Source organism: Bubalus bubalis, chromosome 6 (genome assembly GCF_019923935.1).
Source record: "Bubalus bubalis isolate 160015118507 breed Murrah chromosome 6, NDDB_SH_1, whole genome shotgun sequence".
Taxonomy (NCBI): Eukaryota; Metazoa; Chordata; class Mammalia; order Artiodactyla; family Bovidae; genus Bubalus; species Bubalus bubalis.
Window position 1 is genome coordinate 34,129,181 of NC_059162.1, and position 26,266 is coordinate 34,155,446.

The following is a 26,266-nucleotide window of genomic DNA, read 5'->3' on the forward strand; positions in this document are numbered from 1 at the left end:
AAGGACACTCATTTTATTACACTTCTTTCCTTCCTATGTTTCTGTTTTTATATTTTCTTAGCAGCAACAGAACAGGAAGACAGTCTTGAGGTATTTTAAAGAGGTTTTTTTTTTTTTCTTAAAAAAAATAATATAAAGTTATAAAAAGCGGCAGCAGCCTGGGGCCCGGATCTGGAGGGGAGGAGGTGCTGGCGGCTCCATTGCAGTGGGCAGGCACTTTCTCGTTAATGGGCTTTTGACTGCAGGAAGACAAGAGGCAAGAGACAGGGTCAGGCTAGGGGGTCTACCTGTCCTCCTATCCAGTGAACTATGTGGGCCATAAAAGCTAAGGTTCCACTTCCTCCTGCTGGTCTGTTGAGTAAAGCTAGGCACGGGGGAGGATAAATGCCTGCCCAGCAGAGGCAGTCTGGAGATCACCCATGCAAGCGGGGGACACAAACACACTCAAACCCTGGGCAACTGTCAACTTATTATTACTCTCATATGGGTGCCAAATGTGTTGGGATGCATCTGGTCAGTGCCTAAACCAGGAGGGCATCCCCTCTTCCCACCCAATTCATCCCTCCTGGCTAAGATCATATGTAAAGCTCAGAGCATGCTACTTCAGGGCTCCCATCAGAAGAGGCAAATAAATCTGGCTGCTGGCTTTACTGGAAACCCTGGAGAGTTTGCCTGACACCTGAAAACCTGGCAGTGGATACATGTGCAAGGTGGGCAGTCATGCATATGGGGACCTTGGGTGGTGTCCCTGTCCTTTCAGGCCCTAATGCCCGAACACAAAACCAACGAACAAGACCAGCCCACCCACCCTGTGCCCAGTGTGTTAGGCCACAGCTCTGGGACCCCAGCTCAACCCCACTGCCCAAACCTTTCTTATCAGAGCTCATGGAGTCCAACTTCCTTTCCTTCAGGGAACAGAGGTAGCTCCAGTTCCTGGAGTGAGGGCCACAGCCAATTCAGAAAGTGGCCCTTTAATTAAAGCAAAAGTTGGGGAAGGGGGAGAGGCAGAGGCAACATCTCCTTAGCCCAAGAGACAGGGCTGGGGAAGGGGAAGGCCCATCAAGCAAGAGCTGGGGTCACCTCTCCCTAGAGAAGATGGCCCAGGAGCTCTCAACTTCCCCAGTCTTCCCCTCCCTGCACAAATTTTTTACCTAGGCACCTCTTTCTGTCAGGTTCCTGCTGGGCACGCCAACCTCATCCATCCTGACCCTTCCCCGCCCCCGATCTTCAGGGAGCCGGGCTGGTACCTGCAGTGTAGAACACTTCTCCTCAAAGGCCAGGGCCGGACCCGGCTTCTTGCGGCGCACAGAGCAGGCCGCGTCAGCAGGGGCACCGGCCTGGCAGTGCTTGGCCTTCACTGGCCGGCAGTAAGTGGCCAGGTTTTTCCGCTTCTTGGCTACCTCCTCCTCAGAGAGGCAGTTGGTCGGCAGGGCCTTGGCCGCGTGTCCAGCCACCCCCTGGCTGTCCAGCTGAGAGGCCTTGACTGGCGTGGGGGGCTGATGAGGGGAACCCCGACAGTCTAGAGGCCCTGCCCTCTTCACTCTTGGCCCCACAGTCCCATTAAGCCCCAGGCCCAGAGCAGGTTTAGTCTTGGCTGCGAGGCCCCGGCATCCAGAGGGCTTGCCTTTTCCAGTGGGCTCCAGGATGCAAGTCCGTTTGAAAGTGGTGGGGCCGGGCGATAACTTTCGCTTTCGAGAAGGAGCCTCTACCTCAAGCCTGTCCTTGCCTTTGGATGACTTGCTGGCCTTGGAAGGTGGGAGCTTGCTGAACGACGGGGACGGCGTGTTGGCAGGCAGTGGTGAGGTGATGGCCTGGCTCCCGCCCATGCACTCCGCCTGACTACAGGCGGCTGCCACATTGGGGGAGCCTGCAGGGTAGCTGGGGACAAGGCTGTCCTTGGTGGGGGGCGTGGAGGCAGGGCAGGTGGGTCTTGGGGGTGGGCCTGGAAGGCGAGGGCTGCTGCCCGTAGGGGAGGGACTTAGGGGAGCAGATGGGAGGGAGCTGACAAGGTGGGATGGAGGCTCAGCCGCCGGTGGGATCTTCCTGTGGCAAAAAGAGAGCCCCACTGTGATGCCAAACAAGCCAGAGGGCATCCCTACCAATATACAACAGCCTTTCCGCCCCATGGAGAAATGACCCTGGTGGTGCTGCCATCTTCTGGGAGATGCTGGAACTGAGGAACACGGAGAAGGCCCAGGGACAGACAGAGATGGAACTAATATATAGATGCTTTAAGAATCGCACTGTAAATCTCAGGTTAGCCATCCCCTATCCCTACTTACCTAAAAGGTACTGGAAGTGACAGGTAAGAGTTGAGATCCACCCCCAGACGACCCATTCATGCCCGACCTTAGCCTAGCTCCAGGCCGCCAAGTTTCCCCACTTCCTCTTCATCCTACTTGGGGGTTTCCTGGCCAATAGCCAAGCCACGTCTCTAGGTATGTGTGAAGAATTAGGGCTTCTGAAGCCCATGAGTGCCTGGGACCCAGGGAGGGAAGTTCTGGGGCCGAGAGACTCACTTCCACATGTGGGAGCTGAGGTGCCGTTCCAGCATGGAGCTCAGGGCCGAGCAGAACCGGTCCAGCCGGCGGCTAAACACATAGCATCCTGGACTCACCAGCCGGCTCCCAAAGGTGCAGAACTGGAGGCAGAAGGAAGGTACATGGTTACCAGTGCCTGAAATACAGGGAGGGTATCTTCACACAGAATCGGACCTCCTTCCCACACTCTGGGCCAGGAGGGCTGCCCCCTCACCCCCACCCCCCTGGGTCCTTACCGCCTGTGGCCGAGGAGGCCGGTTTGCATAATGGCAGTCAGTGGGGAGGTGGAGTTCATCAGATGTCCCCTCCTCCTCACTCTCCTCACTGGAGGCCTGGGCCCCACCCCGGGGCAGGGGGAAGGGGAACAGGCCTGGATCCCCATCACCACCACAAGGGCCTTCATCATCCAACTCACTCTCAGAGGAAGCCCGGGACCTGGAAGGGCCAAAGGGGATGTGAGAGCAATGTGATAGACGTGGGTCAGGGGCAGGGGTGGGTTGTCTCTGAACCCGCCAAGCTCAAAAAGCCAGGGCAGACACCCTGTGGGCCATCAGACAAAGAGGAAGGGGGCCAGGGAGGGAGGGGACAGCAGAGCTCACGGAGTCATGAGCCGGAAAGATCAGGGGCCACAACTCCCAAGGGATTCTCTCCCCAGCCCCTTCACTTCCCAGGCCCTGCCTCCTCAGGGGGAAAATCTGCTCCAGATTCGCCTCCTCCAGAAAATCTTCTGAGTGTAACTGCACTCAGCTCGGGTCAACCCAGTCAATTTTCTCAACCCCCTTCTTGCATCACATATTCCTGTGAGCCTCTCTGTGAGCTGAGCCTGTGTTTCGTGTCTGCCCCTCGTGTTACAGGCAGAGATGGGTGTGTGTCTCCTTCGGCAAGGCAGGCTCTCCCCCGGGTCCAGCGCAGCCTCTGCACACGAAGGGGCCAGTGAATAAATACACGGAAGGACTGCCTCACCCAGGACCCTGACCCTTCTGGCTCCCCGATGATGACTTTTCGCCTGGTGGGAGCAGCTGGGAGAGTGTTTTTATCCTGGGTGTTGGATCGCTACAGAGAGGCAGGGGTATTGCAGTATGCCAGGTTAGCAGTGGGGGAATCACCTGCTTCCACACCACTGCCAGGTCTCCTCCCCCACATCAGGGTGGAGTGAGCAGCATCTTCCAGGACACCCCCGGGCCTATCTCCAGGGGTCCCTGACGGTGTGGGGCCAAGCGTCCCCAGGTCAGATGGGTGCTGGCTCCTGGACCTACCTGGGCAGTGCACAGTAGGGGTAGGTCGGCTTGGCACGAGCAGAGAAGGTGCCGCTGGGAGCAGCTGCTGCTGCCACAAGTTGGACTGAGGCGGGGGGCTCCTGGGAGGGGCGCTCGAGAGCTGCCTCCTTGCGCCCTGGGCTCTTCTCCTTGGGAGACTCCCCTTTGCGGGAATTGGCCTTCAGCTCTGCCACCAGCACGTCAAAGTCCTTGGCTCGGCCCTGGACCTCCCGGCGCTGGTGCACCGAGTGGATCTAGAATACAGCAGGGTGGAGGGTGGGGAGGGGGTGTGAGCTGAGCAGGGGAAGGGGAAGCAGTGTGTTCTGGCTTAGGCAAGCAGAGAGATTAGGCGGGGATCTGGGAGCCACCCCCCTGCCTGCTGTCCCTACCTTGGGCCCACTGGGGCAGCCCCTTCTCCCCATCCCTGGTCTGGGCTTAATCCCCATCCCTTGAGTTGGACCTTGGATAAGATCGCACTTCCTCTCCCTTCCCAGGGTCCATGTTCTCCCTCACCAAGCAGAGGGAGTAGAGCTTACCTTGCAGGTGAGAAGGCGGGTACAGATCTTTTTGGTCTCTGGATTTATTACCCCACACTGCCTGTTGAGGTCGCACTCCTTCCCTGTGGGGAAAGCAGGTCCCATGAACCCCACAGCCACTTAGAGGAGACCCAGGGGAAGGTCTGGCATCTTCATGCCAAAGGCCTGGGAAGAGCTGGGCCTAAGGCAGGAAAGCCTCTGGCTCTCAAGTCTGTGGCTGTAGCCTTCCAGACAAACTCCTCTGGGCATCAGCAGCATTCTGCTGGGCGTAAGAACCATCCCGTCCCCATTACCAGCCCAAGAATCCTTTGAAGGGCTCCAAGCCCCCAAAAGAGCAACATATACCAAGAAACAGGAGCAGCCACAGGCATCTGGAATGCCAGGGAAACCAGCTATGGGAGGTTTCTGGTGCCCTGGATCTAGGTGAGAAAAAAGACAAAGGTCCATAGCCCAGGGTGAGGAACAGTACCTTCACCCTTGGGCACAGGCTCCCATAGCCTTAATCAGGACAGCTGGACTGAAGAGAATCTTCCAAGAAAGCAAGCAGGTCGAGTGAGTGCCCACATCAAGGGATGACCAGGGGTCCCTGTACCCCAGCAATCTGTGATGGCCAAGCCCCCTCTTCACTGACCCCCTCTCCATCAGACCCAAGGACAAAGTTGTCCAAAGGAGTCCCCACTCTACCTTCCTGACCCCCAAGACCATGACTACTCACGAGCCATCTTGCGGTGGGCTTTAGGGGGCAGCTTGGCCCCACCAGGCTCCTTTTCAGAAGGGCTGCTTTCAGTCCGGTGACTGGGACCCTCGCTGGGGGATATCTCGATGCTCTCTCTGCCAGGAAGTTCTTTAGAAGGGGATGCCATGGGATTTTTTCCAGGGGAGTCCTTGGTGAGGCCACCTGGCTGGCTGAGGAAAGCAGAGGGCGGTGCCACCCTGATTCCATGTCCATCGGGCTTCGGAAGACTGGACATCTTCTCCAGATTCACCACAGGCACGAAAAGGCTATACGTGGAGAGATGGTGTAGGCTGGGAGGTAGGGAGGTTGGGTCTGGGCCCCAGATTCTAGCCCAGGACCATCTCCTTTCCCAGAATTTGGGTGGGCTCCTGCAGGGGTGCAGAACTCGGGACAAGGGAATCCCATATTCCCTGGAGCAAGCGGAAGGGAGCTGCAGAGAGAGCTGGCTCCCTCCCACCATGAGCAGTGCCCATCGCCCCATGGCTGCTTCCATTTGTGTCAACCCCTCCTTGGGCTGTGTGGTCAGGGCTTGTTTCAGGGAGTCTCCAGCCTTTCCTTACCAGAGGTTGTCCTTCTGGGTCTTCTCAGGAGGCTGGTGGCCACGGCTGCGAGACCCCTGGCCCTTCTCCCTGGAGGAGGTTTTGGTAGAACCTGGGCCCCTACAAGCAGGGCCCTGCCCATTCACTACATGGCATTTCTGAGAGCTGGCAGGGGCTGGAGGTGGAGGTGGGGCCCGGGTGTAGAGCTTGCTGAGGGGCCCATGTCTTCTTTCTGTCGCAGGAGGAGGAGAGAGCAATCGAGGTGAGTGCTATTAACTGCCTCCTGCCTCATCCTCCTAACCCTGCTCACAGATTTATGATAGAGAATCTGCAGTTTCCAAATGTTAGGTTTTAGATTTGCTTCCTTCCCCTTTGAATCTGCACCTTCAAGACTGAAAATTCTAGGACTCTGCTTCCTGAACCTCTTAGCTCTTCCCAGATGCTAGAACTTTACTCCACCAGATGCTAGAAGTTTGCTTCAACAATAATCCCAACCAACCACAATGTCTGAAGCTCCACCCCACCCCACCTTCCTATTCACAAAGCCTCCCTCCATTACCCACGTGACCTCCCAACTGGCCCTGTCCTCAGAGTTCCAAGTTCCACCTTCCCCTGTTCCCTCTATCTCCTCCCTAGGGCTCCCCTCACCGCAGTGCTTCTGGAAAGCTTGAGGCTTCACCACTTGGCTGCAATGGTTACATACAACCAAATAGAAGTCGTCATGGGCAGGGCAGTGCCCGAAGATGGACATGTCTGCAACGACAGAAGCCCTTATCACTGGGGCTGGGGATGCCAGTGTTTCCCTGTAAGATCAGAGAAGAGACCCACCCACCACTCAGATGACACTTCCCCTCCCAGCTGATATAACAGGCTTTATGATGGATACTTCCAGAGTTCAATCTAACCAATCCCTAAGAATGCAAGCTTTCAGGTGAGAGAGCACCAAACACCAATGATTAGGATCTCCCTCAGTAAGTCACAGGAGCCAGAGGAAGAGGCTGACTCAGACCTATCAAAATGAGAATACCCAGACTGGCTGCTTCACCAGCTGCAGCCACCTCCTGGGTGGTGGTGGAAAAAGGAAAGGTGGTCCTGTCTGCCCTGAGCCCCAGCCCTAATGTGTGCCGACTCCCACCTTCTTTAATGAGGGTCATGGCATCCAACTTCTTCGGGTTTTTGTTACTCTCCTCCAACTCAGCCCCTGAAGGAGAAACACAGCTCAGAAGGACCACTCCCATCCCAGACGCCCACCTCCAACCCGACTAGGTGCTGTGGCCAAGCAGGAGGAAGCCCCTGCCTCTTGACAAGCACCCGGTGCTCAGGACCACCCAGAGAACCATTCAGTGGATCTTTCTCAAGTGGTCATTCTTCCTTCACCTGCTGCCTCTGGAATAAGCTGGCTCCACCTCGAGGATCCTTTCGTGTGGCTCCTTCACTCCAAGGTGCAGTTCAGGATCCCATCGCTGACTAGTTGGGTGACTGTGGGTACTTATCTCTTTTCTGGGCCTGCTTCCCCATGTAAAGGGGGAACAGTCCTTCACTTATTTTACTACAGATCCCTGAGGCCCTTCTTGACATTTCTCAGATGTGTTCTTTCTGCTTTTTTGTGGCATCCCAAACAGATACTCTCCCAGGTCCCCAACCTCAATTTTGTTTCACTTGGGTTGCCATGCCATTGTGAAAGTTACACCCAGTTGCTCAGGTCCTGCACTGACACGATAGCCATACAGCAAAGAAACTGCTATCTTGGGGCCCTTCAGCATCTTCAAAGTCCCCTTGGTCAGCTACACAAACCCTCTTCCTCTTAAGGGGGTTTGGGCAAGGGTTGCCCTTGTACCTCAGTTTCTGGGTTGATGACAAAAACATCTTAGCTATGCAAAGCAGCTCTTTCCCCATCCCCCTACCTTACTGCTCTCCCCTCCCTCCTCTACGCCCCCTCCCTGTCCCTTGGAAAAAAAAAAAATCAATTCTGAGTCACCAAACCCGTCTGATTCCATTTCCGGTTCTCAATGCACCCAGACCCTGACAATGGCCCCATCCTTGCCCACCCAGCATGGGGCAGTTCTAGGGTGGCCTCAGGCTCCCACTTAGGTCTGCTTCTGACACCTACTAACAGACTTACCCCTTTCTAGAATGAGAATACTGAGAGTCTTATATAATCTCCAGCTGTGAGGGTGGGGGGGGGGGGGGTTAGGTATGCAAGAGACAAGGGGCAGCCCCCACTCTGAAGTCGGTTAAAATGCAGTAATGGACAGAACTGAGCTGGGAGTTGGATGTCTCAGAGGAGAACGAGTGTCATCAGAGACGGCTCCATGTGGTCTCCTCCTCCACCTCTTCTCACTTGCAAACTTCTTCAGGGGCGTGATGCCTGCTGTCACCCCAAAGGCCACGAGGCCAGATGCCCCCTGGGGCCCAGGAGACAAAGATCAGGAAAGGGGCTGTCAGCCTGCTCCACCAAAAGCACTCAGGGGCCTAGAGAAGGTGGGTGTCAGGGGAGAGAGCCCGGGAGGTAGGGCAAGAGGCCCGGGAAAGGACGAGGGGTTGGAGGCATGGATGGATGGACAGAAGGAGGGAGGAAGGGAGGATGGATAGATGGATGGACCGATGAACTAATGCGGAGGAGGCGGGGGTCCAGTGGCACTGCAGTCGACAGGCAAACGCCGAAAAGGAGCAGAAGGTGTGGGGCAGAAGGCGACGGAACAAGGGGGGTTGGGAGGGGGGCACAGAAGTGGGGTGCGTGGGAAACACGTGGAGGGGACTGTTGCGGATGGGGAAAGCCCGAGGCAGGTGCAGGAGGGGCGGAAGCTGGAGGACAGCAGGCAAGAAGAAACATAAAGGAAAGCAGATGTAGGGGCAGGTATTGGGCGACGGCAGACAGAGGTGGGCAGGGTGGGCTGCTGGCGGGGAGCCGGCGCTAGGACCCGGAGGCGCGAAGGTGGCGGAGAAGGCGGGCACTAGGACCCGGCGGGTCCTTTGTTTGGGGGGCCGGGGAGCCGGACGGCGGCTCCCGTCGGCAGCTCCCCTCTGCTGGCGGGGGCCCGGAGCGGGGGAGGGGAGACAGGGATGGGGTCTTCAGACTCTAGGGGAGCTTCACTCACCATCGGCCGCGGGCAGATCGGCCCGCTCCACCCACGAGCTCCAGCTCTGTCCCGCGAAGTCATCGAGACTCGGCACCCGCCGCTCCAGAGCGGCCATTGCTGCCGCCGCGCGTTCACGCACCGCCATCACCGCCGCGGACGCGCGCCCGCCCAGGCGCCGCCGCCGCGCGGCCCCCTCCCCTCATCCCCGCCGCGGGCACGCCTCCCCTCTCCCTCCCACCTTTCCAGCTCAGTTGCGCAAGTGCAGCACTGTTCGTCTGGCTCTCAGTCTCTCGCCCACATAGCTTTCTGGGAAATGTAGTCGGCTAGGTGGTGCTGTTGCCTACTGAACTTGCCGCGAGAGCCCCTCCAAAATGCATGATTGCGGGGGGAGAAAGAGACCAAAGCCTCAGGACCTCCTCTCTTAACCCTTGTGAACACATTCTTTCTGCTACCAGCCCCTCTCTTAAACTCACTGCACACAGACCCCAGTCCCAAACCTCTCTGCCCAAGATGCCCCTTTAAGCCGTGCCTCCGCCAGCTGGCTGGCTCCCTTTCTCGGCTGGCGGCCACGATCGACTTCGCTTCCCTGTAGATCGAATAGGGTAGGTGCAGGGAGGTGGGCGCTATGAATCAGAAGGGCAAAGGGAGGGGGTCTGTAGGATGTGCTGAAGGACACAGGGGTTGGAGTGGGGGAGAATCCTCAACTCTGGTGTTGTGTCTTTGTGGGAAACCCACGCTGCCCTGATGTAGAGCAGAGGGTTGGAATAGCGTTTTCTGGATTTGGTAGGACCTAGCTGAGCTGACCACGATCACCTGTCAGGATGACAGAAGGCTATCTGTGAGCCAGAGCCAGCCCCGGAACTGGGGTAGCCTCGAGGCTGCTGGTGTTTGCAGCATCTCTGGTGATGCGTCTCTCCCCTTCTGATAACTGCAATCGATGATCGATACCCTGTATTGCCTCTTCCCAAATCCTGGTTGGACCCTGACTCCATCCATCACTTTGGCTTCTTTTTCTAACGAATATTTTCTGTGCTGGCAGGGCTGCTACCAGAGCTTCATCATAAGGTGATTTCTCATCAGATATGTTATTTTCCTTGCTAAGGCCTAGAAAATATTGATACCTTAATCATCCACATCTTTCTCCTCAGCTGATAACGTTCTTTCTCACCTTCATACACTCAAGACACAAAAGCCTGTCCCCTACCCCATCACATCGGAAAAGAGATCCTAATTCTCTTTTCCCTTACACCTCACCCCGTATTCATTCTTTCATCTCAGGGGAAACCAAACTGGAGGCAAAGAAGTCAAGGTCTGTGACTTCAAGACCTCTGAGCGTCTTCTCATTTTCACCCAAGGAATGTTAAAGTACTTCAAGGATGATCTCTGATGGTAGAGCTTCTTAACCTGAAAGCCATAGATGATTCCTAGGAGACTGGCAAATCTGGTGACATTGAGCATAATTTTGTGCCCAAGTGTATTTTTCAAGGGAATATAAATGAAGCCTATGACTGTCTGTCAGAAGGGGCATAGAGGTGCAAGTTTGTAAGGTTAAGAGGGCAATGCATAAGGCCCTCAACTCCTGACAGGAAGCTAGATTAGGTCTCAAATGGTAGGAGAGCACAAATGGAAACAGCATTGTGGAAGCCACTATCTCCTGCCTTTTGAGTTTGCTCTAAATTTATTAATGAATTTCAGTTACTTTGGATTGAGGAGATGTCACCAGGCTGGGGTCTGCCAGGAACAACTCAGCCTTCAGACTCTTATCGCTGGGAGTGCAGAGTGGAGAGGAGTAGAATGATGTTTTGGTTGAAAATGCTGATATTTGTCCAAGAACTTAAAGCAAGGGGAGGAGGAAAAAAAATCCCCATAAGGGCTACATTCTTGGCTCCTTCATGGCAAATGCTTGAAGCACTGTTTATTCATATGTATAATGACAAGCACCAGAAAACAACATGCAACATTCTCCCCCCACCCCTGATCTGCAATCCCAGAAGAAGGACATCTATGACCATAATAGTGGAGGGAACTCGTGTTCAGAAAAGGTCCAAGGTGGGCATCCTGGCAGGGTCAGAATTTACTAGGGCAAAGGCAAGTGCCCCGCCAGCTGGCTTCCTCCCGGCAGCTGGAGAAACCAGACACCATGTCCTATCTCAGGCCCCACTAGGCAAAGTGGTGATGCCAGCCCTGGTTGGAGGGAACATGAGTCCTCTGAGGACAGTCCAGCCCTCTAAAAGTAATGAGGTGAAGCAGCCTTTCCTTTTAGGATGGCCATGAAGAGAGAGGCCATAGCCTAGATCAAGGCTCTTCTGGCTGAGAACAAGCCAGCCACTTGAAGAGGATAAAAGAGCCTTCTTGGCCCAAGGGAGAGTTCTGGGCTAGGAGTCCTTGGTAGGAGTGTATACCTACCCACCCCCTTTCCCTAGCTGAAGGGCCAATTAGTAACTTAGGCCCCCCAAATGAGAACACTTTATCCATCACATTTCAGATGAATTATAAATACGTACACAGAATGAAACATAGTTCCAGTAGAAGCTGCGCACAGACCCTCACAGGGGCCAACCTGAAGAACCATGAAGGAACCCCTTTGTTCTCTGAGGCTCTGGAGCTGCAGGCAAAGCTGTCCCACCTTGTCCTTGAGTAATCACAGGGACAGCTCAGGACAGAGAGAGGTTCAGACTTAGAAACACCCTCATCCCCATCTCCCAGCTTCCCCCTCAAATCCTCTCCCCGAAAGCTAAAAAAACAAAATACCTAATTTTTCACTGAAGGACTCTGGGGCATTTGAAGATATAAATCTCACACTCCCCCATCAAGCGGGGAAACTCTGACCCAAAAGATTGGCCCAAAGTCAAAGGTCCTGCCACCCGGGTTCCCCGGTAATGCACATGCACTCTGGAGGGTGCTGAGGAAGGTGAGGAGGTTGGAGGGGTTGACTCAGTCCTGAGGAGAAACTGGCACAGGACACACCCACCTTTGGGATGACAAATGGGCTAACTGGCACTGGTTTGGAAAATGGCTGGATTCTGCCTTTGTCATTCTTCCCTGGGCAGCTCTATGGCCAGGGCAGACTGAAATGTTTTGAGTGGCATGGGAGGCAGGTGGCCCTTATCCAGTCAGCAGTGACTCCTGGGCCCTGGGGTCCAGAGAGGGACTGAAGGAGGTGTCAGGAAGAGGAGACACACCAAGGACAAATATGGAACTGGGTCCCGAAGTGAAGAAGCACCAATAGCATCGGCCTGCTCTGGACTGAGGTGGGGGTGAGGGGTGGGGGGATAGAGCCTGGAAAAAAATGAGGAGACAGAGGAGGAATGGAGGACAAAATGAGAGGGCATATTCTTTCATAAAGGTGAGAAGGAGAAATGTGAACCAGCATCCAGAGAAGGAGCAGGGAGGAGAAAAAAAAGAAGAGAGTGAAGGGGAAGTGGGCCCATCCATCCATGTCCCGGGGCTCTGGGGCAGCTTAGACTCGTGATGGTCCTTTTCCCTCCTTCTAGAGCCCCTAGCTGGCCCCACAGGAATGAAAGGAAGGCCTGAACAGACTCAGAAAGGGATCTTGAATGCTTCAGATCCAAGAGGCTGGGGAAAGGAGCTGGACAGAGAGGCAGGAGGTGGGGAGGGCTGAAACAGAGCCTCCTCACCCCCTCATCTTGTATCCCAAGTGTAAGACAAGCCCAAGAAGGAGGACTGGGAGAAAGGTAGAGTTTCTAGGGCAAGTAGGAGTTGAGAGTATTGGTGGAAAGTGCCCCAGCAGGGAGGGGTGGGAGAACTAAAGGAATAGAAAAAACTGATTTCCCAGCAAGTTTCCTGGCTACTGTTTGTTAAAGTTGCAACTCAGTTGCAATTGGGACCCTCTGGAAGGCTGTTTTCTAGGCAAGTCAGCCTCCTGGGTTCAAACATGATGGACTCTGTGGGCAAACAGGGGCCAGAGGAGCGAGTGGGGAACATACTGAGCTCAGACTGATGTCAGGTCAGTGCAGACATGGGGCCTTGATGACAGCCACTGAAGAGAGGTCACTAAACCACTGGTGGGCACTCCATGCAAGAGAGCAGGGAGAAGGCTGCCAACCAATTTCCCCTCCCCCCACATTTATTGAAGCTGGACAGATCGACAGAAGTGGCAGCAAGGAACCAGTCTCAGGTCTCCTGACCCCAGCCCTTGCCTGCAGCAGAGGCTGGTTCTCAGAGGCTGTGAGGGTACATGTAAGACCCCAAGGAAGATGCCTGGGTCCAGGCAGTAGACAAGAAGCACTGAGCTCCTGCCATCTGGGACTCCAGGAAGAGGAGGGATAGGAAGGCACTGGGAGGGCTGCCCAGGTTTCCGACAGCTGGTGCCTGCCCATCAGTGAAGACGTCTCAAAGCCCAGAATGATGGGGGAGGGAAGTTGGAGGAGAAGGAAGAGGGAGGTCCTGGAAGCCGGAGGTGGTTGAAGAGGTGCTGTTCTGTGCTGTTCTGTTCGGGAGTAGCTGGGGGCTGCTTACTGCTTCTCCACCGCTCCCTGCTCAGCTGCGCTCTCCGGGCTGGTGCCCTGACCCTGGTCCTGGCCCTGCCCATGCCACGGGGTCTCCTTGAACACAAACCAACAGTTCCCGGCCCACAGGAAGAAGTTGATAAAGCCGAAGAGCTGCAAAGACATGGTAGGGGGAGGAGGGAGGTCATGAGAATAGGAAGGAAGGCATTGTGGGAACAGGGAGGAGGGATGCCTGCATGAGGTTGAGGGAGGGAAGCACAGAGGGTTAGAAAGACTGAAAGACAGAGGACTGGGTGTAGGAGCACGGTTTAGGGCCATCACCCATTAAGGAGCTCTCTGATGAAGGTATCTAACTCTGTCTGCAGCATGCACCCAAATTGTGGCTTGGTCGCTGGGAGAATGTGATTCCTGGAGTGGAGCATCATGCAAAGCAGAGCAAAGAGCAAGGGCTCTCATGGTGCCTCGCCCAGCATCCTTGGGGCCTCCTGGGGTGGGCGGGGCCAGAGCTGTCCAAGGTGCTTCTTTCCTAGGGCAGCCACCCAGCTGGCTCTATCCAAATATTTACTCAAAATACTTAAAAAACTATCAGCAGGAAGTATTTAGGGGAGGTGTACAGATGTCTGCAATTAACTTTGAAATGCATTAACAATAAGATGGATTGATAGATGAACAGAGGCAGATAGATATGTGATAAAGCAAGTCTAGTAAAATGTTAATGGTACAGTCTAGTTGATTAGTGTGTGGGTGTTCATTGTAAAAATTCTTTCAACTTCACTGTACGTGAACATTTTTACAGTACAGTCTTGGGGGGGGGGGGGCAGGGAGGTGGAACCTATCATCAAAATTCCAGCAAGGTCTAGAAAGCTCCCTGGTGTACCAGCCATTAAACCTTTCAGTTACTGGGCTTTGGGGATGTTTTGACCATTTTCAGGGAGAGATTTCCCTAAGTAAAAGTCTCTCAGTCGTGTCCAACTCTGCGACCCCATAGATATACAGTCCATGGAATTCTCCAGGCCAGAATACTGGAGTAGGTAGCCTTTCCCTTCTCCAGGGGATCTTCCCAACCCAGGGATCGAACCCAGGTCTCTATCTGGGGATGTTTAAGCCAAAGCTTTCCAGGGAAGGGCTGAGGTGGCTGGGATGACAGGGGTACATTTGCAAAACTCAAGGCCTTAGCTATTTACTAACTGATATAGAGATATTTTGATGTTCTAGCTAAGGTGGCCAATACATGCATATCAGCTGGACCCACCACTGCCCAAAACTCTTGTCCAGCCTGGAGCTCCTTCTCATGCACTCTGGGTCAGCTCCCAGCTTTGAGCCCCACCACAGCCCTAGGCGCCCTCTTCATGTGCTCGTCTGTGTATACACACATACACATAAAGAGACAGGAGGAGTGGGAGGTGGTCTCAACAAGCATGCCAGGAGGTGGGGAGAACGGAGGGAAATGGGAGGCAGAGGGCAGAAGAGGGAAGAAACGGGCGGTTGAGTGGCCCTTCCCAAATGTCCCTTGGGGTCAGCCAGAGGCCAGCAGCCAGCGTGAAGCAGAGGGGATGTGCTGGCTGCAGGTGCTGGGGATACCAGCTGTGAGGACACCCTCCCTGTTCTTCTCAGCCCCTACTGCTGTGACTGGCCTGGGCATCAGGGACAGTGCTGCCTCCCCCAGACCCCATCAGTGGCCACAACTCTCACCACGGAGATGTTGGCCAGTCCCATGGAGGGTGTGGCCCCGGCACTGCACACCGCTTCCTCTCCATGGCACACAGACATGGCGGCAGTCAGGCTGGATGGCCGTGTGGCCCCCTTGACATCAGTCAGGCCCTTGCCCCAGGCAGCTGCAGCTACCAGCCAAAAAAAGGTGAAGGAGACAGTCACACAGAAGTCCTGGGAGGAGCAGAGGGACAGGAAATACAGTCAGAAAGGAATCCATGATTCTGCACTTCTTTTCCTTTTGCCCTAATGCACTGTGATCCTGGGGTCCCAGGACAGCTGCCTCTTTTCATCCTACCCGACACCTGGAGGCTCAGGGAGCCTAGATCATTCTGGGGAATCTGCCATCAAGAGAATCCTGCCAGCCAGGGCTACCCTTGCCCATGCCCTCAGAACTGAGGTCAGGGAACAAGTCATCTATTGGTCAGTGTCATCCCCAAGCCCAAGCAGCCTAAACGCACCACGTTCCCCTGCCCCAGCCTTTGCTTTGATCACCATTGCTCAGTTACACCTGGTGGTAGAGTTAGGGCAGACTACAGGAGATAAGTTGGGATCCCCTAAGGCACCCTTTCCACCTTGCATGCCTAGGATAAGGAGAAAGCAAAGGGGAAATAGTATTAATAATAGCTAGCACTTATGGAGGCTAACTATATACTAGATGTTTTTATACCAGATATTTTATCCTTCCAAAACAGTGAGATAGTTATTGTTTTCTTTCCATTTTCTAGTCAAGGAAACTGACATTTAGAGAGGTTAAATAACTTGTCAAGAGCATATGGCTAGTAAGGGACAGTGCTGGGGTTTGAACCCAAGCAAATCTGACTCCAGAGCCTGCTTCCTGAAGCTGTTGTGCCTCCTGTGAGCAGAGCAAGTGATGGGAAGTCGGTAGACACAGAGCCCTGAGACATGGGCCTTCTACAGGCCCAAGGACCTGGCAGCCCCAGCACCCAAAGGGACCAACAGCAAAGAGCTGGCAGGGAGATCGAGGAGGTTCACCTGCGAGGGTCAGGGACCCAGGAAAGCTGCCATGCTTGTCCTCAGCCCAGGATGTACACTTCCTCAGTATCCCCTCCCCACCCCATCCCTCCTGGCTGTGCCCACTCACCACCAGTGGGAAGCGCCTATTTTCTGTATAGAGTTTGTGGAAACGCAGGTAGATGACGAGCGCAGCGATGGTGTAGAAGAAGGAAAAGATGCCCAGGGTCACGAAGAACTCAGCGGGGGCAGAGAAGTCTCCCATGAGGTGCATGGTCTTGGAGGTGGATTCATCGTCACAGAGGGGCATCTCATACTGGACCCGGTTCAACCTGCAGGTGGCATGAAGCCAACCCTGAGCTCAGGGTGATCCTCTCCCTGTGCAAGCAGCAGGCCCTCCCTGGCCCAGGGGTAGTCCTGCTCCAGTTCTCGCCCAAGGACTCTTGCAGAGCCGAGAAAGGGGCATGTAGGGAGGAAAGTTTGTGGAGGGAAACTTGGAGTCAAGACAGGAATTTCCCTGGAATTCTGGCCAAACTCTACCTCCCGCTCGGCCACCACCCCACATTCATCTACCCTGCCCAGACACGGTGACCCTGTATTCCCAAGTATCTCCAGGACCCTTTAAGTCATAACCACAATATATATAGTTCATCTATTTCTGTCAGCCAAACCATCAGGGGAATCAGCTTCATTCTGCCCCTGGGAAAGCACTGTGCCCAAGTTAAGATTGGAATTACCCGTTCTCAGACTTTAAGTCCCCCAGTGAGACTACATTAGACCAAAAACAAACACACTATTATGTGCAAGAGACAGCTGATCTAACTTGGATGCTGCTACTAGAAATTTCTGAAGAGGTGAGCCCTGTCCCTATTCTCCTCTGAACACTTGGGCTCCCCCCTCTCTAAGCTCCTAGATACCCAGGAAAGAGTATTCCCTTCTACCTCCTGGTCAAGGTGTGCCTCCTTGTATTCTGGTGGTACAGGTGAGTGTCCCCCTTCAGCTCTTTAGGATCTGAGTACTGAAAGGCTTCCTTACCTTCAAGGCAGGGAGGAGGCTATGGAGGGTAGAAGAGACTTGCCCAACTAGCCCAGACTCCTATAAGTCTCCACCCCACACAGTGGGGTTCTTTCTGTAGGAGCTGTCATTACCTGCTATTGGTTATTCATAGACTGGAACATTATTAAAACAAGGGTTTATCTGAGTTTCCCTTATATTTTTCTCTGGCTGCTGCTGCTGCTGCTAAGTCGCTTCAGTCGTGTCCAACTCTGTGTGACCCAGAGATGGCAGCCCACCAGGCTCCCTCGTCCCTGGGATTCTCCAGGCAAGAACATTGGAGTGGGTTGCCATTTCCTTCTCCAATGCATGAAAGAGAAAAGTGAAAGTGAAGTCGCTCAGTGGTGTCCGACTCATAGCAACCCCATGGACTGCAGCCCACCAGGATTCTCCGTCCGTGGGATTTTCCAGGCAAGAGTGCTGGAGTAGGGTGCCATTGCCTTCTCCTGTCTGAAATTCCTAAAGGGCAGGAAGGGCCTGTGCCTTGTAATTCTATTTGAAACTGGAGTGGCACACAACAAAAGGTCTTTAGGTTTCTGGAGGAGGAAAAGACCATGCAGGTCCTACCAATCCAATGAGAGAGGATGTGCTGGGTCAGAATCAGCTCATGCTCACCTGAAGGGATAGCCGAATGAAACAATGATGGCGCTCACATCCTTGGCTTCGTTGTTGCAGCGAACCGTTGCTCCTGTCTCCCCGCTGTAGGAGCCGCAGGACCCGAAGGCGAAAATAGCAAAGAGCTGAGAGAGAGTGAAGCCCGATTGAGAGTCAGAAGGTCTCAACTGGCCAAGATCTATCCCTCTGAACCACCCTCTCACTCCTAGCAGGTGCAGATATGGGATGGGGCCAAGTGAAAGTGAAAATGAAAGTCACTCAGTCATGTCTGACTCTTTGCGACCCCACAGACTATAGTCCACTAGGGTCCTCTGTCCATGGAATCTCCAGGCAAGAATACTGGAGTGGGTAGCCATTCCCAGGAGTCCCTTTAATCAAGTCCCTTCTGGCCAGGGACCCATGGCTTCTGCTGGTCTCCCAGCCTCAGGGTGCTCTGTTCACTGCACAGGATGCTGGACCAAATCACCAAATGCATAGGGTTGACTTTGACTGGTACCTGGGAGGGAAATGAAGAGGGAGAAATGGGCAGTTTCTAGGTCTCCCCACTGGATGTGACATTGGAGACCACAGATAGCCTCCTTAAGATGATGACTAACACAAAGCAATTTAGGCTTTGGAAACTTCTATCTCAAAGGTGCACTTGAATTTCCTCCCCAAGGGAGAGGCATTCTAGAAATTCCCCTGTGCCAACTGAGATCAGGCATGCATGGAATTCTTTCCATTTCTCCTTTGAAGGCATCATTCAATCTTGTCATTACCTTCTTGCTAACTTACAGTGACTTCCTGCCTCAGTGGAGATATAGCTGGAGGGGACCACTTCTGCCAAGCCTTCAGAGGGACCAAGGGGGCAGGGGCTGGGCTGCTGTCCCACGGTACCACCAGCTAACTTCTCTTCCCCTAAAGGCACCTTTCCTTCAGCAACAGTCCTGGCTGGGTTGCCGGCAGTCCTGGCTCAAACCCAGAGAAAAGTATCCTCCACTTGCCTTATCAGCCTTTGCTATTTCCCCAGTGGTGTTTCACTTTATAATCTGTTGATGCTGCCATTTCTCGGTGTTGAGAACCAAAGGCATTTCAGATTACTTGAATTGTTTTCCTCTTCACCTTTCATCACATGTTACTAAACCTCCTATCTTGAATGAAATGGAATTTCCTCATCCTACAATTTTCTAATTTCTTCCTGGGGACACACACTTTGGTTAGAAAAGAAGGTGAGAAATTGGAATTTCTTATTCTCCCACATCATCTGTTGAGGCCCCATTTCCTGTGTTCTTACCACTGGCTTGTGCATGATATAATCCTTTGTGTTAAGCAGTGAGCTTACTCTGTTAATTGTTCACTTTTTGTATGTTTCTTTGTGATTCAGTATCTCAGACATGAATTACCTAGAAGACAGCTAATTCACATCCCAACCCTGCATCCAGAGTTGATAGAATAGTGTTGTGTGCATGGTATCTTGCTAATGCTCGATAGTGTTGTGGAAGGAAAAGAGAACTGGGTTAGGAGTCTGGAAATCTGGGTCCTAGTCCTGGTCCTGTCACTAATGAGCCAGTAACCTCTAACAAGCCATTCTGGTCTCTGCATCTCAGTTTCCTCATCTGTAAAACGAGAGGTTTGGAGCAGGCCATCCCAAGGCCTTTCCAGCTCTGTGGTTCTCTCACCCTGAGGGTAGCTCTCTCCATGTGTTCTTGGCTGGGTTTGCCAGCAGCTGCGCTCTGGCCCTGGGTGGTGTCCGGTGCCACTGCCCCATCTTGCATCGCCTGGCCTGGCAGATCTTCTCCAGGCTGGAGCCACTGACCCCTCTCTAAAGGTCATAATGGGTACCTCTCTGTTTCTAGGAGGTTTAATTCGAACAAACAAGAATTGTCTCCATCTTAACACTCCTCCAGGAAAGGAGATAGTATAATCTCTCTCCAGTGCCTGAATAACCTCCTGATCTGACTTAAACTACAGAGGCCACAGTAGAACCCTGTTTGCTCATCTTCTTGACAGAACTGAAGAGAAGTCACTCAAAACCTCTGCATCATTACCTTTACATACTCCAAGTTGCCTCCCTGGCATAACCGTGGCACTCTTCTAGCTCATCCTCATAAGGATTCTCTAATCTTTTGTCAGCTCTGTGGTTCTGAGTCCTCATGGAAGTTTCTTTGTTCCTCTTAGCTTCTGGTGTCCAGAACTGGACACAATTAGGATGTACCATTCTAGGAAGGGCAGACAGTTGGATATATTTTTACTGTTGGCAGTTAGTGAGTGGCTCTGTATAGGTCCCCCCTAAAAGTTGGCACTTCTCACCTAGGGCAATGAACAGTTAGTTATAGAGCTTCTGTTTTACCAGCACTCTCTTGACTGGCACTCCTGACCAGCTACAGAAAGATGTCATTTATTGAGCATCTATTATGTCCCAGGCATTGTTCTAGGCAATATGACTTATTAGTAAACAAAAAAGAAAAACAAAATCTGTCTTCATGGAGCTTGTACCCTAGAGCTTCACTATCCACTATGGTAGCAATTAGCCAAATGTGGCTATTTACATTTAAATTAATTAAAATTAAATAACATTTAAGATTCAGTGGCTCGGTCACACTATCCACATTTCAAGTGCTCACTAGCCACATGTGACTAGCAGGTTCCATACTGAACCACACAGATTATAGAACTTTTCCATCATTGCAGAAAGTTCTGCTATGTCCAGAAGACAGGCTTGAGGTTCTAAAAATCCTGAACCCTGCTTTATGATTCCTCCATGGGCAAAATACACCCATAGTAACATTAGTATTAACTGTATTCTCTTCTATTCTGATTCTTTGAAAGTCAGGAGTCTCTAAACAACTTATATAATTTTATTAACCAGAATATATGGTTAAATCAGAACAACACAGTCAGAAGGTGTCAGATAACAGATGACAGTTTGCTATTAAGTGAACGGACAGTGGAATCTCAGGAAAATCTCTCAGGTTCACAGAACAGCAGAGCAAAAAGGATCTCAGAGATTATCAAGCGCAACAGTCTCATTTCATAGAGGTGGAAACTGAAGTCCCAAAAGATTAAGTGACTTTCCCAAGGTCACATTTAGCCAATGTGAGAGCCAAGCTTAGAATTCACAACTCCTGACTGCCAGTTCACTGCTCTTTCTATGTCATCCATTCATTAATCAACAAAGAGTTATCGAGTATCTACTTTGTGCCAGACGCTGCAGAATCCAAGATGAATAAGACCAGTACCTGCTCTCAAGAGTTTGCATCCAGAAAGGAGTCATGCTCAAATAACAGCCAAAACATAACCCAGGATCACAGAATTATGAAGGCTGAAAAAAGAGATCTCCACTCTGTGCAGGGAGGATTGCAAAGAGGGAGGAAGTAGCTGTGCACCTTGGGATGCAGGAGCAGAGAAAGATGCTTTCCCAGCTCCTTCCACCTTTCTGCACCAGATATGCTTTTTTCCTGAACTGTGTCAGGGGACTGAGCCACAGGGAAGAGTGCAGAAGACCAGTAATCACCCCTGTTACTAGGCACCAAGCTGGTCATGAAGAACAGAAGCCAAGGAAAGATGGAGACCCTGAGACAAGGGGCATCTCCGGGGCTCTGATACCAACTAGCCTTCTTCCTCATGGACCTGCATTGCTGGGAACAGCAGTGGCCATACTCTCCTCCTCCTCCTCTTCCTCTTTCTCCTGCCTCTGCATCTCTTTTGGAAAGATGTAAGAATAACCTTGCTAGTTTAAGGATGAGGCTCCACTTTGGTGCTGACTTGCTTTTTGGTGATAACCTTTGTCAGTCCTGAGAACACTAACATTTCCACTTAGCGCAGAGCACAAGGAAGACAAGTTCTCCCCCAAAGCCTATTCCCACAGTCATCTCATTGGTTGTTACAGACTCTGATGGTGTGCTTTTGAATTCTCCATATTTATTGAAATACCTTATTTTCACTACCGAGACCCCAGAGCCAAATAAGTGACTTTGGTACCTCAAAGGTGAGTTACTGATCAAGGGCATGCCCAGTTAAAAATAATACGACATTATCGGAACAGTGGGCTTCCCTTGTAAGAATCCGCTTGCAAAGCAGGAGACCTGGGTTCGATCCCTGGGTGGGAAGATCCCCTGGAGAAGGGAAAGGTTACCAACTCCAGTATTCTGGCCTAGAGAATTCCATGGACTATACCCATGGGGTTGCAAAGAGTTGGACATGACTGAGCAACTTTCACTTTCATTTTCATTGGAACACTGACTGAATAATCCAAGCGATTCATACCTTACCCTCAGAGGGGGCTAAAGAGGAGAAGGAGGATAAGGAGAAAAAGGGGGCAACAGAGGTAGAGATGGTTGGATTGCATCACTGATTCAATGGACATGAGTTTGAGCAAACTCCAGGAGATGGTGAAGGACAGGGAAGCCTGGCTTGATACAGTCCATGGGATCACAAAGAGTTGGACACAACTTAGCTAATGAACAAGAACAGAGTAGGGATTTGGCAGTAACATCTAAATGATCTTACCAAAGGACAAGTCTAGCTGACAGTCTGTATAAGGGGGAAAGTCAGGGAGAATGAGAGGTCTGGGAACCAATACTTATTGAATACCTCTTGGATTGCCAGGCTCACCATGGTCTTCTCAGATGCTCCAATGCTTTACAGATATTGCTTTCTGTAATCTTTCCAGAGAGCTCATGAGATGTATCTTACCCTCATTTACAGATAAGAAACTTAGACCCACGAAGATTTCATCACTTACCCCAGCTTCCATAGCTAGAAAGCTGAGAAAAACTAGTTCTCTAATAATTGGTATATGCCCATGTTCTTTGCCTAGCTTACTGTAGACTCAGTGAGACCCCAGAACTGAAATTGAGGTGAGATTAGTTCATGTTAAAAATTTTTAAATATACGCTAATAGAAGAATAACATTACTTTATCTCACCAGGATTCCAGTAAAAGCTTTGCTTTTTTGGTAATAGTGACAACAGAGTTTTCAGTTATCATTACAATAACTGCAAGCTTTGTCTGTGGTGTTTTTTTCCCTTTGTCGAGACAGGACTATTTGATCCCTCCAAGCAGGAAATATGCAAAAAGTCCCAAATGATATTTTCACTGTCATTTTGGTGCTGGTTCCTGGGGCCAGTTCCTGTGTTCACCTGGAGAGACTCAGGGCAAGTGAAACTCACTTTGAATTCAGGTTACCAGGTTGGCAGTAAAAGAAAAGCATATCTCTTTATGAGGCTACCCTTTGAATGAAAGCTGAGTTCAGAGCCTAGCCATGGACTCCTGGATTGAGTATTATGAGAGAAAAGCATAACTTCCTCTCTAAGAAACTGAGGATCTTAAAAGTCAAACAGGTTTTAACTCTTAGGGATCAGAGCTGACTGTGGACGAGACCAGGCATTGCTTTGTGCAGCCTTAAAGAAATGTTATGGGTGTTGGCTGGGGGAGGTTTGGGAAAAGGATAGAAAGGTTGAAGAAAGAAGCCTTTCAGAATCCGCCCCCCATGGAGGATGATTCCGTGGTCTAATAACCTCATTGTTTTCCTCATCCCTTGACAGTCTTTCTCAAATTTCCCTTAGATCCAATTGTCTAGTTTAATGATAAAACCATACTGTTTTATTTCCGGTTCTGCTCCTCTGGATTGCTCATAATGGCTTCCCAGCTCTGGATAGCAGACACATAGAGCCTTAAGATCACTCTTCCATGGCCCCCTCAGATACTCAAGGGGTGCGTCAGAGCAGGGAAGTGAGGAGAGGTGAAAGAGCTCAGTCAGCAGTCATTCCAAATGCTCTTGAGGCAGTAGGGAGAGTGGAAAGTCCCCACTAGGTCCCAGAGTTTGCACTTGGGAGCTCCCCAGGCTGGCCTGTAGCCCCAGTCAGGGTCTCAGATATGGGAAGATAACCCCAAATGCACTATTGCTTACAAATTCCAGATCTGATGATTCTCATCCAAAGGACGATTTACGAATCAGTGACACAGTGTTAACTCCTGTCTCCAGCGAGTTAAAAGCCCTTTAGAACTCAATCCTCCTCAGTATTAATGGTAACTTATTCCCCAGCTGAATTTTGTGCTGAAAGCATATTAATTAAGTTATTCACACACCATTTGGTGTGCGGATTGTCTAACAAATCTCTTCTGTGATAGTGCGCTAAATGCTCCCGACAGGTCTTTATAATTTGAAAGAGTGACTGCACCTGTCCAGGATCCTAATTTATACACTGGGACAGACAGAGAACATGCTAAGGTCTCAAAGTACCAGTCAGGCAGGAGAAGATGGTGTTTCCCCTATACCACTACAGGGAAACTGAGGCCCTGGGCAAATGATTTCTTCAAGGCCACAGAATAAGTCTAATCAGGGTAATGTTCTGGCATGCCAACCCATTTAGAGCAGAAAGGGACTCTAGGGACGGTCTGATCAACATTTGATTAATACTGGAAACTGAAGCCCAAAGAAGAGATTTTTGCCAAGGTCAAGTAGATAGAAAAAGCAGGTCCAGGTCTGTATCCTAAGGCCCCAGCTTTCCAGCTCAATGTTCTATCTTAGTCTGTTGCTGCTACTGCTGCTATGTCACTTCAGTCGTGTCTGACTCTGTGAGACCCCATAGACGGCAGCCCACCAGGCTCCACCGTCCCTGGGATTCTCCAGGCAAGAGTACTGGAGTGGGTTGCCATTGCCTTCTTCATATCTTAGTCTACAAGGCACGTTTTGGCTGACTTTTATTGTCTTATTTTTCTTTTCTTTATTTCATCCTAGGGTCATGAAATCCATTCATTCATTCACGCACTTGCTCCCGCAGTTACAGCAACGCAGATTACTCGTGATATCAACAGAGCAGGCCTGCCAGCCAGGACCCTGTCCCTTGAGTCCACCTCCAGGATCAGTAAGGCCCTGGCAGGTCTGGGGACAGGATGGTACCCGTCGCCTGCCTCCTTCCCTCCTCTGCCCTCCGCAGCTTTCCTCGTCCCCCTTGTCCTCTTCCCCCCTCCCGCCACCCAGGAGTGGTATGTGCAGGATCAGAGTTCTGGAAAGGTTACACCCGGGTCCTCTCGCCCGGGTGAAATGTGAGCGCCCTGGGCAAAAGCTCCTTGCACATAGAAGGACTGAATCCGGGACTCCGCATGCCTCATTCCTCACCCTCCTGCCACCAAGTGCTGGAGAAGCAACCCCAGCCCACCCCTCCCCCGCCCACCTGTCGCCGCCCCCCACCCTTCCGCCCGGCCAGCCGCAGCACCTCCCCACCCTACCCCCCAACTCCGGCCACATTGCTTAGGGTCAGCGTCACAGCCCAGGCTCCCGAAATAGCCCTCGGCTGGGGCTGCAACTCACCCACTGGAGAACTTTGATGAAGCCCAGCGGCTCCTCCAGCCGCCGCCAGCGCAGCCCCACGAGCAGGCGGTCCACCTGCAGAGACACAGCCCGCCCGGGGTCAGGGCGGTGGAGGACCAGCGAGGGCGCTGCCCTCTTTCTCCCACTCACATGCAGGAGAAGGGGCGGAATAAGGGTCGGCCCGACACCCGGGTAGAGGACGAGAGGCGAGAGGGAGCCTCAGGGGCGTGAGGGGAGTACCTGCTGGCGCGGCGACTTGTCCGCGGTGCGGCTGGAGCTCTCCGTCGAGGACATGCTGGCGCAGCGGGGCCGGGGCGCGGCGCGGGGGCTGCGGGGGCTGCGGGGACTGTGGTGGGGCTGAGGGCTGCTGACCCGCGGCGCGGGAAGCGGGCGGTACCGGAGCTGGAGCGGCCGTCGGCCGCCCGGGATCCAGGCTGGCTGGGTGAGTCGCGGGGGGCGCTGCTGCTCGCGCTCTCCGAGGCCGCGGCCGCCGCTGTGCCCGGCCGGCTGCAGAAAGCCCCCGAGTCCAATTCAAACTTCTGTCAAACTCGCGAACCAACTTGGCAGCCGAGTCACGTGGCGCCCGCTCGCGAGCCGTCCTCCCGCCCCCTTAACTCCCGGGTCCCTGCCCGCGGGACGCCTTAAAGGGACCTGTGGCCTCTGCGGGCAGTTCGGCCGCGAGGGGGCTCCGGTTCTTTGCCAGAACCTCCAGGGGTCAGCGAGACACCGCGGCCACCCCGACCCACAACCCAAGTGGGGAACTGGCCCGGGGCGCTGGCAGTCACCGGCTCCCAAGTTTATCTTTCCCAGCTTTCCTGGATTTGGAGCTTCTCAGTGCCTTTCTTCTTCCTCAACATGTAGAACCTAAAGCATTCTCATCAAAGCATTATTATCAGTGCTGAAATAAAGTTCTAAAACTTCTGGTTAGCAAACTGCTTTCTCCCAAAATCTTCAAAGCCAGAACAGACGAAAAGGGCAATAGAAGATACCCAGTTTTTGCTGTCTAGTTAGGCGTTGCTTTAATTTTTTCACAGCAAAAACCATTTTTACCTTAGTGATTTAAAAGTTATGGATCATTGAAAAGTATAAACTCAGCCTCCTTTAAAATAGCCACTGCCATTTAAATGAGAGTGAAAAATAGTCTTTGAGGAATGGAGAGGGCTCAGAAGATGTACTTTGTGTTGAAAATTTGACGTTATTACTTAGGATCCACCATAAATCGGTCCCTAATTTTCAAATTGGGTTCTGCACGAGCCGGAATAAGTAATGATGCATATTACACGTTTGGTTTACAGGAGTGTAAATGTTAAGTACTGAGAGGTTAAGTGATTTGTCCAAAGTCACTGAGCGAGCCAGTGGGGATGGGGGTGGGGCATAGTCAAAGAAACTGCCTTCACTGTCTAAAAATTGGCTGTAAATGTGTATCCATCGCCTGAGTATCATTCCTGGAAGTCCCTTCTGGT

At 52.3% G+C, this 26,266-nt stretch overlaps 2 protein-coding genes across 10 annotated transcripts; both read right to left on the reverse strand.

Moving 5' to 3' along the window:
- Positions 1-118: 118 nt before the first annotated feature.
- On the reverse strand, positions 119-10,800 carry ATXN7L2 (ataxin 7 like 2). 9 transcript variants are annotated; one of them, XM_044944593.2, is made up of 13 exons: positions 8,706-8,839; positions 7,730-8,012; positions 6,743-6,808; positions 6,256-6,360; positions 5,629-5,839; positions 5,048-5,334; positions 4,333-4,415; positions 3,797-4,050; positions 2,777-2,975; positions 2,520-2,641; positions 1,248-2,043; positions 869-969; positions 119-239 (listed from the first exon to the last, which is right to left on the reverse strand). In XM_044944593.2, the coding sequence occupies exons 3-12, from the start codon at positions 6,759-6,761 to the stop codon at positions 877-879; spliced, it is 2,169 nt and encodes a 722-aa protein (XP_044800528.1). In that variant the 5' UTR covers positions 6,762-6,808; positions 7,730-8,012; positions 8,706-8,839; the 3' UTR covers positions 119-239; positions 869-876. The 9 variants fall into 9 exon arrangements, with proteins under 9 accessions (XP_044800528.1, XP_044800525.1, XP_044800523.1 ...); XM_044944590.2 differs by lacking the exon at positions 7,730-8,012 and having other exon boundaries at positions 5,048-5,238; positions 8,706-10,800; XM_044944588.2 differs by lacking the exon at positions 7,730-8,012 and having other exon boundaries at positions 869-933; positions 8,706-10,800.
- Positions 10,801-12,746: 1,946 nt separating this feature from the next.
- SYPL2 (synaptophysin like 2) lies at positions 12,747-25,359 on the reverse strand. The gene is made up of 6 exons (XM_006052175.4): positions 25,044-25,359; positions 24,804-24,878; positions 17,510-17,634; positions 15,972-16,173; positions 14,849-15,040; positions 12,747-13,309 (listed from the first exon to the last, which is right to left on the reverse strand). Exons 1-6 carry the CDS (start codon positions 25,095-25,097, stop codon positions 13,163-13,165), a joined length of 795 nt encoding a protein of 264 aa, XP_006052237.1. The 5' UTR covers positions 25,098-25,359; the 3' UTR covers positions 12,747-13,162.
- Between the last annotated feature and the right edge of the window lie 907 nt (positions 25,360-26,266).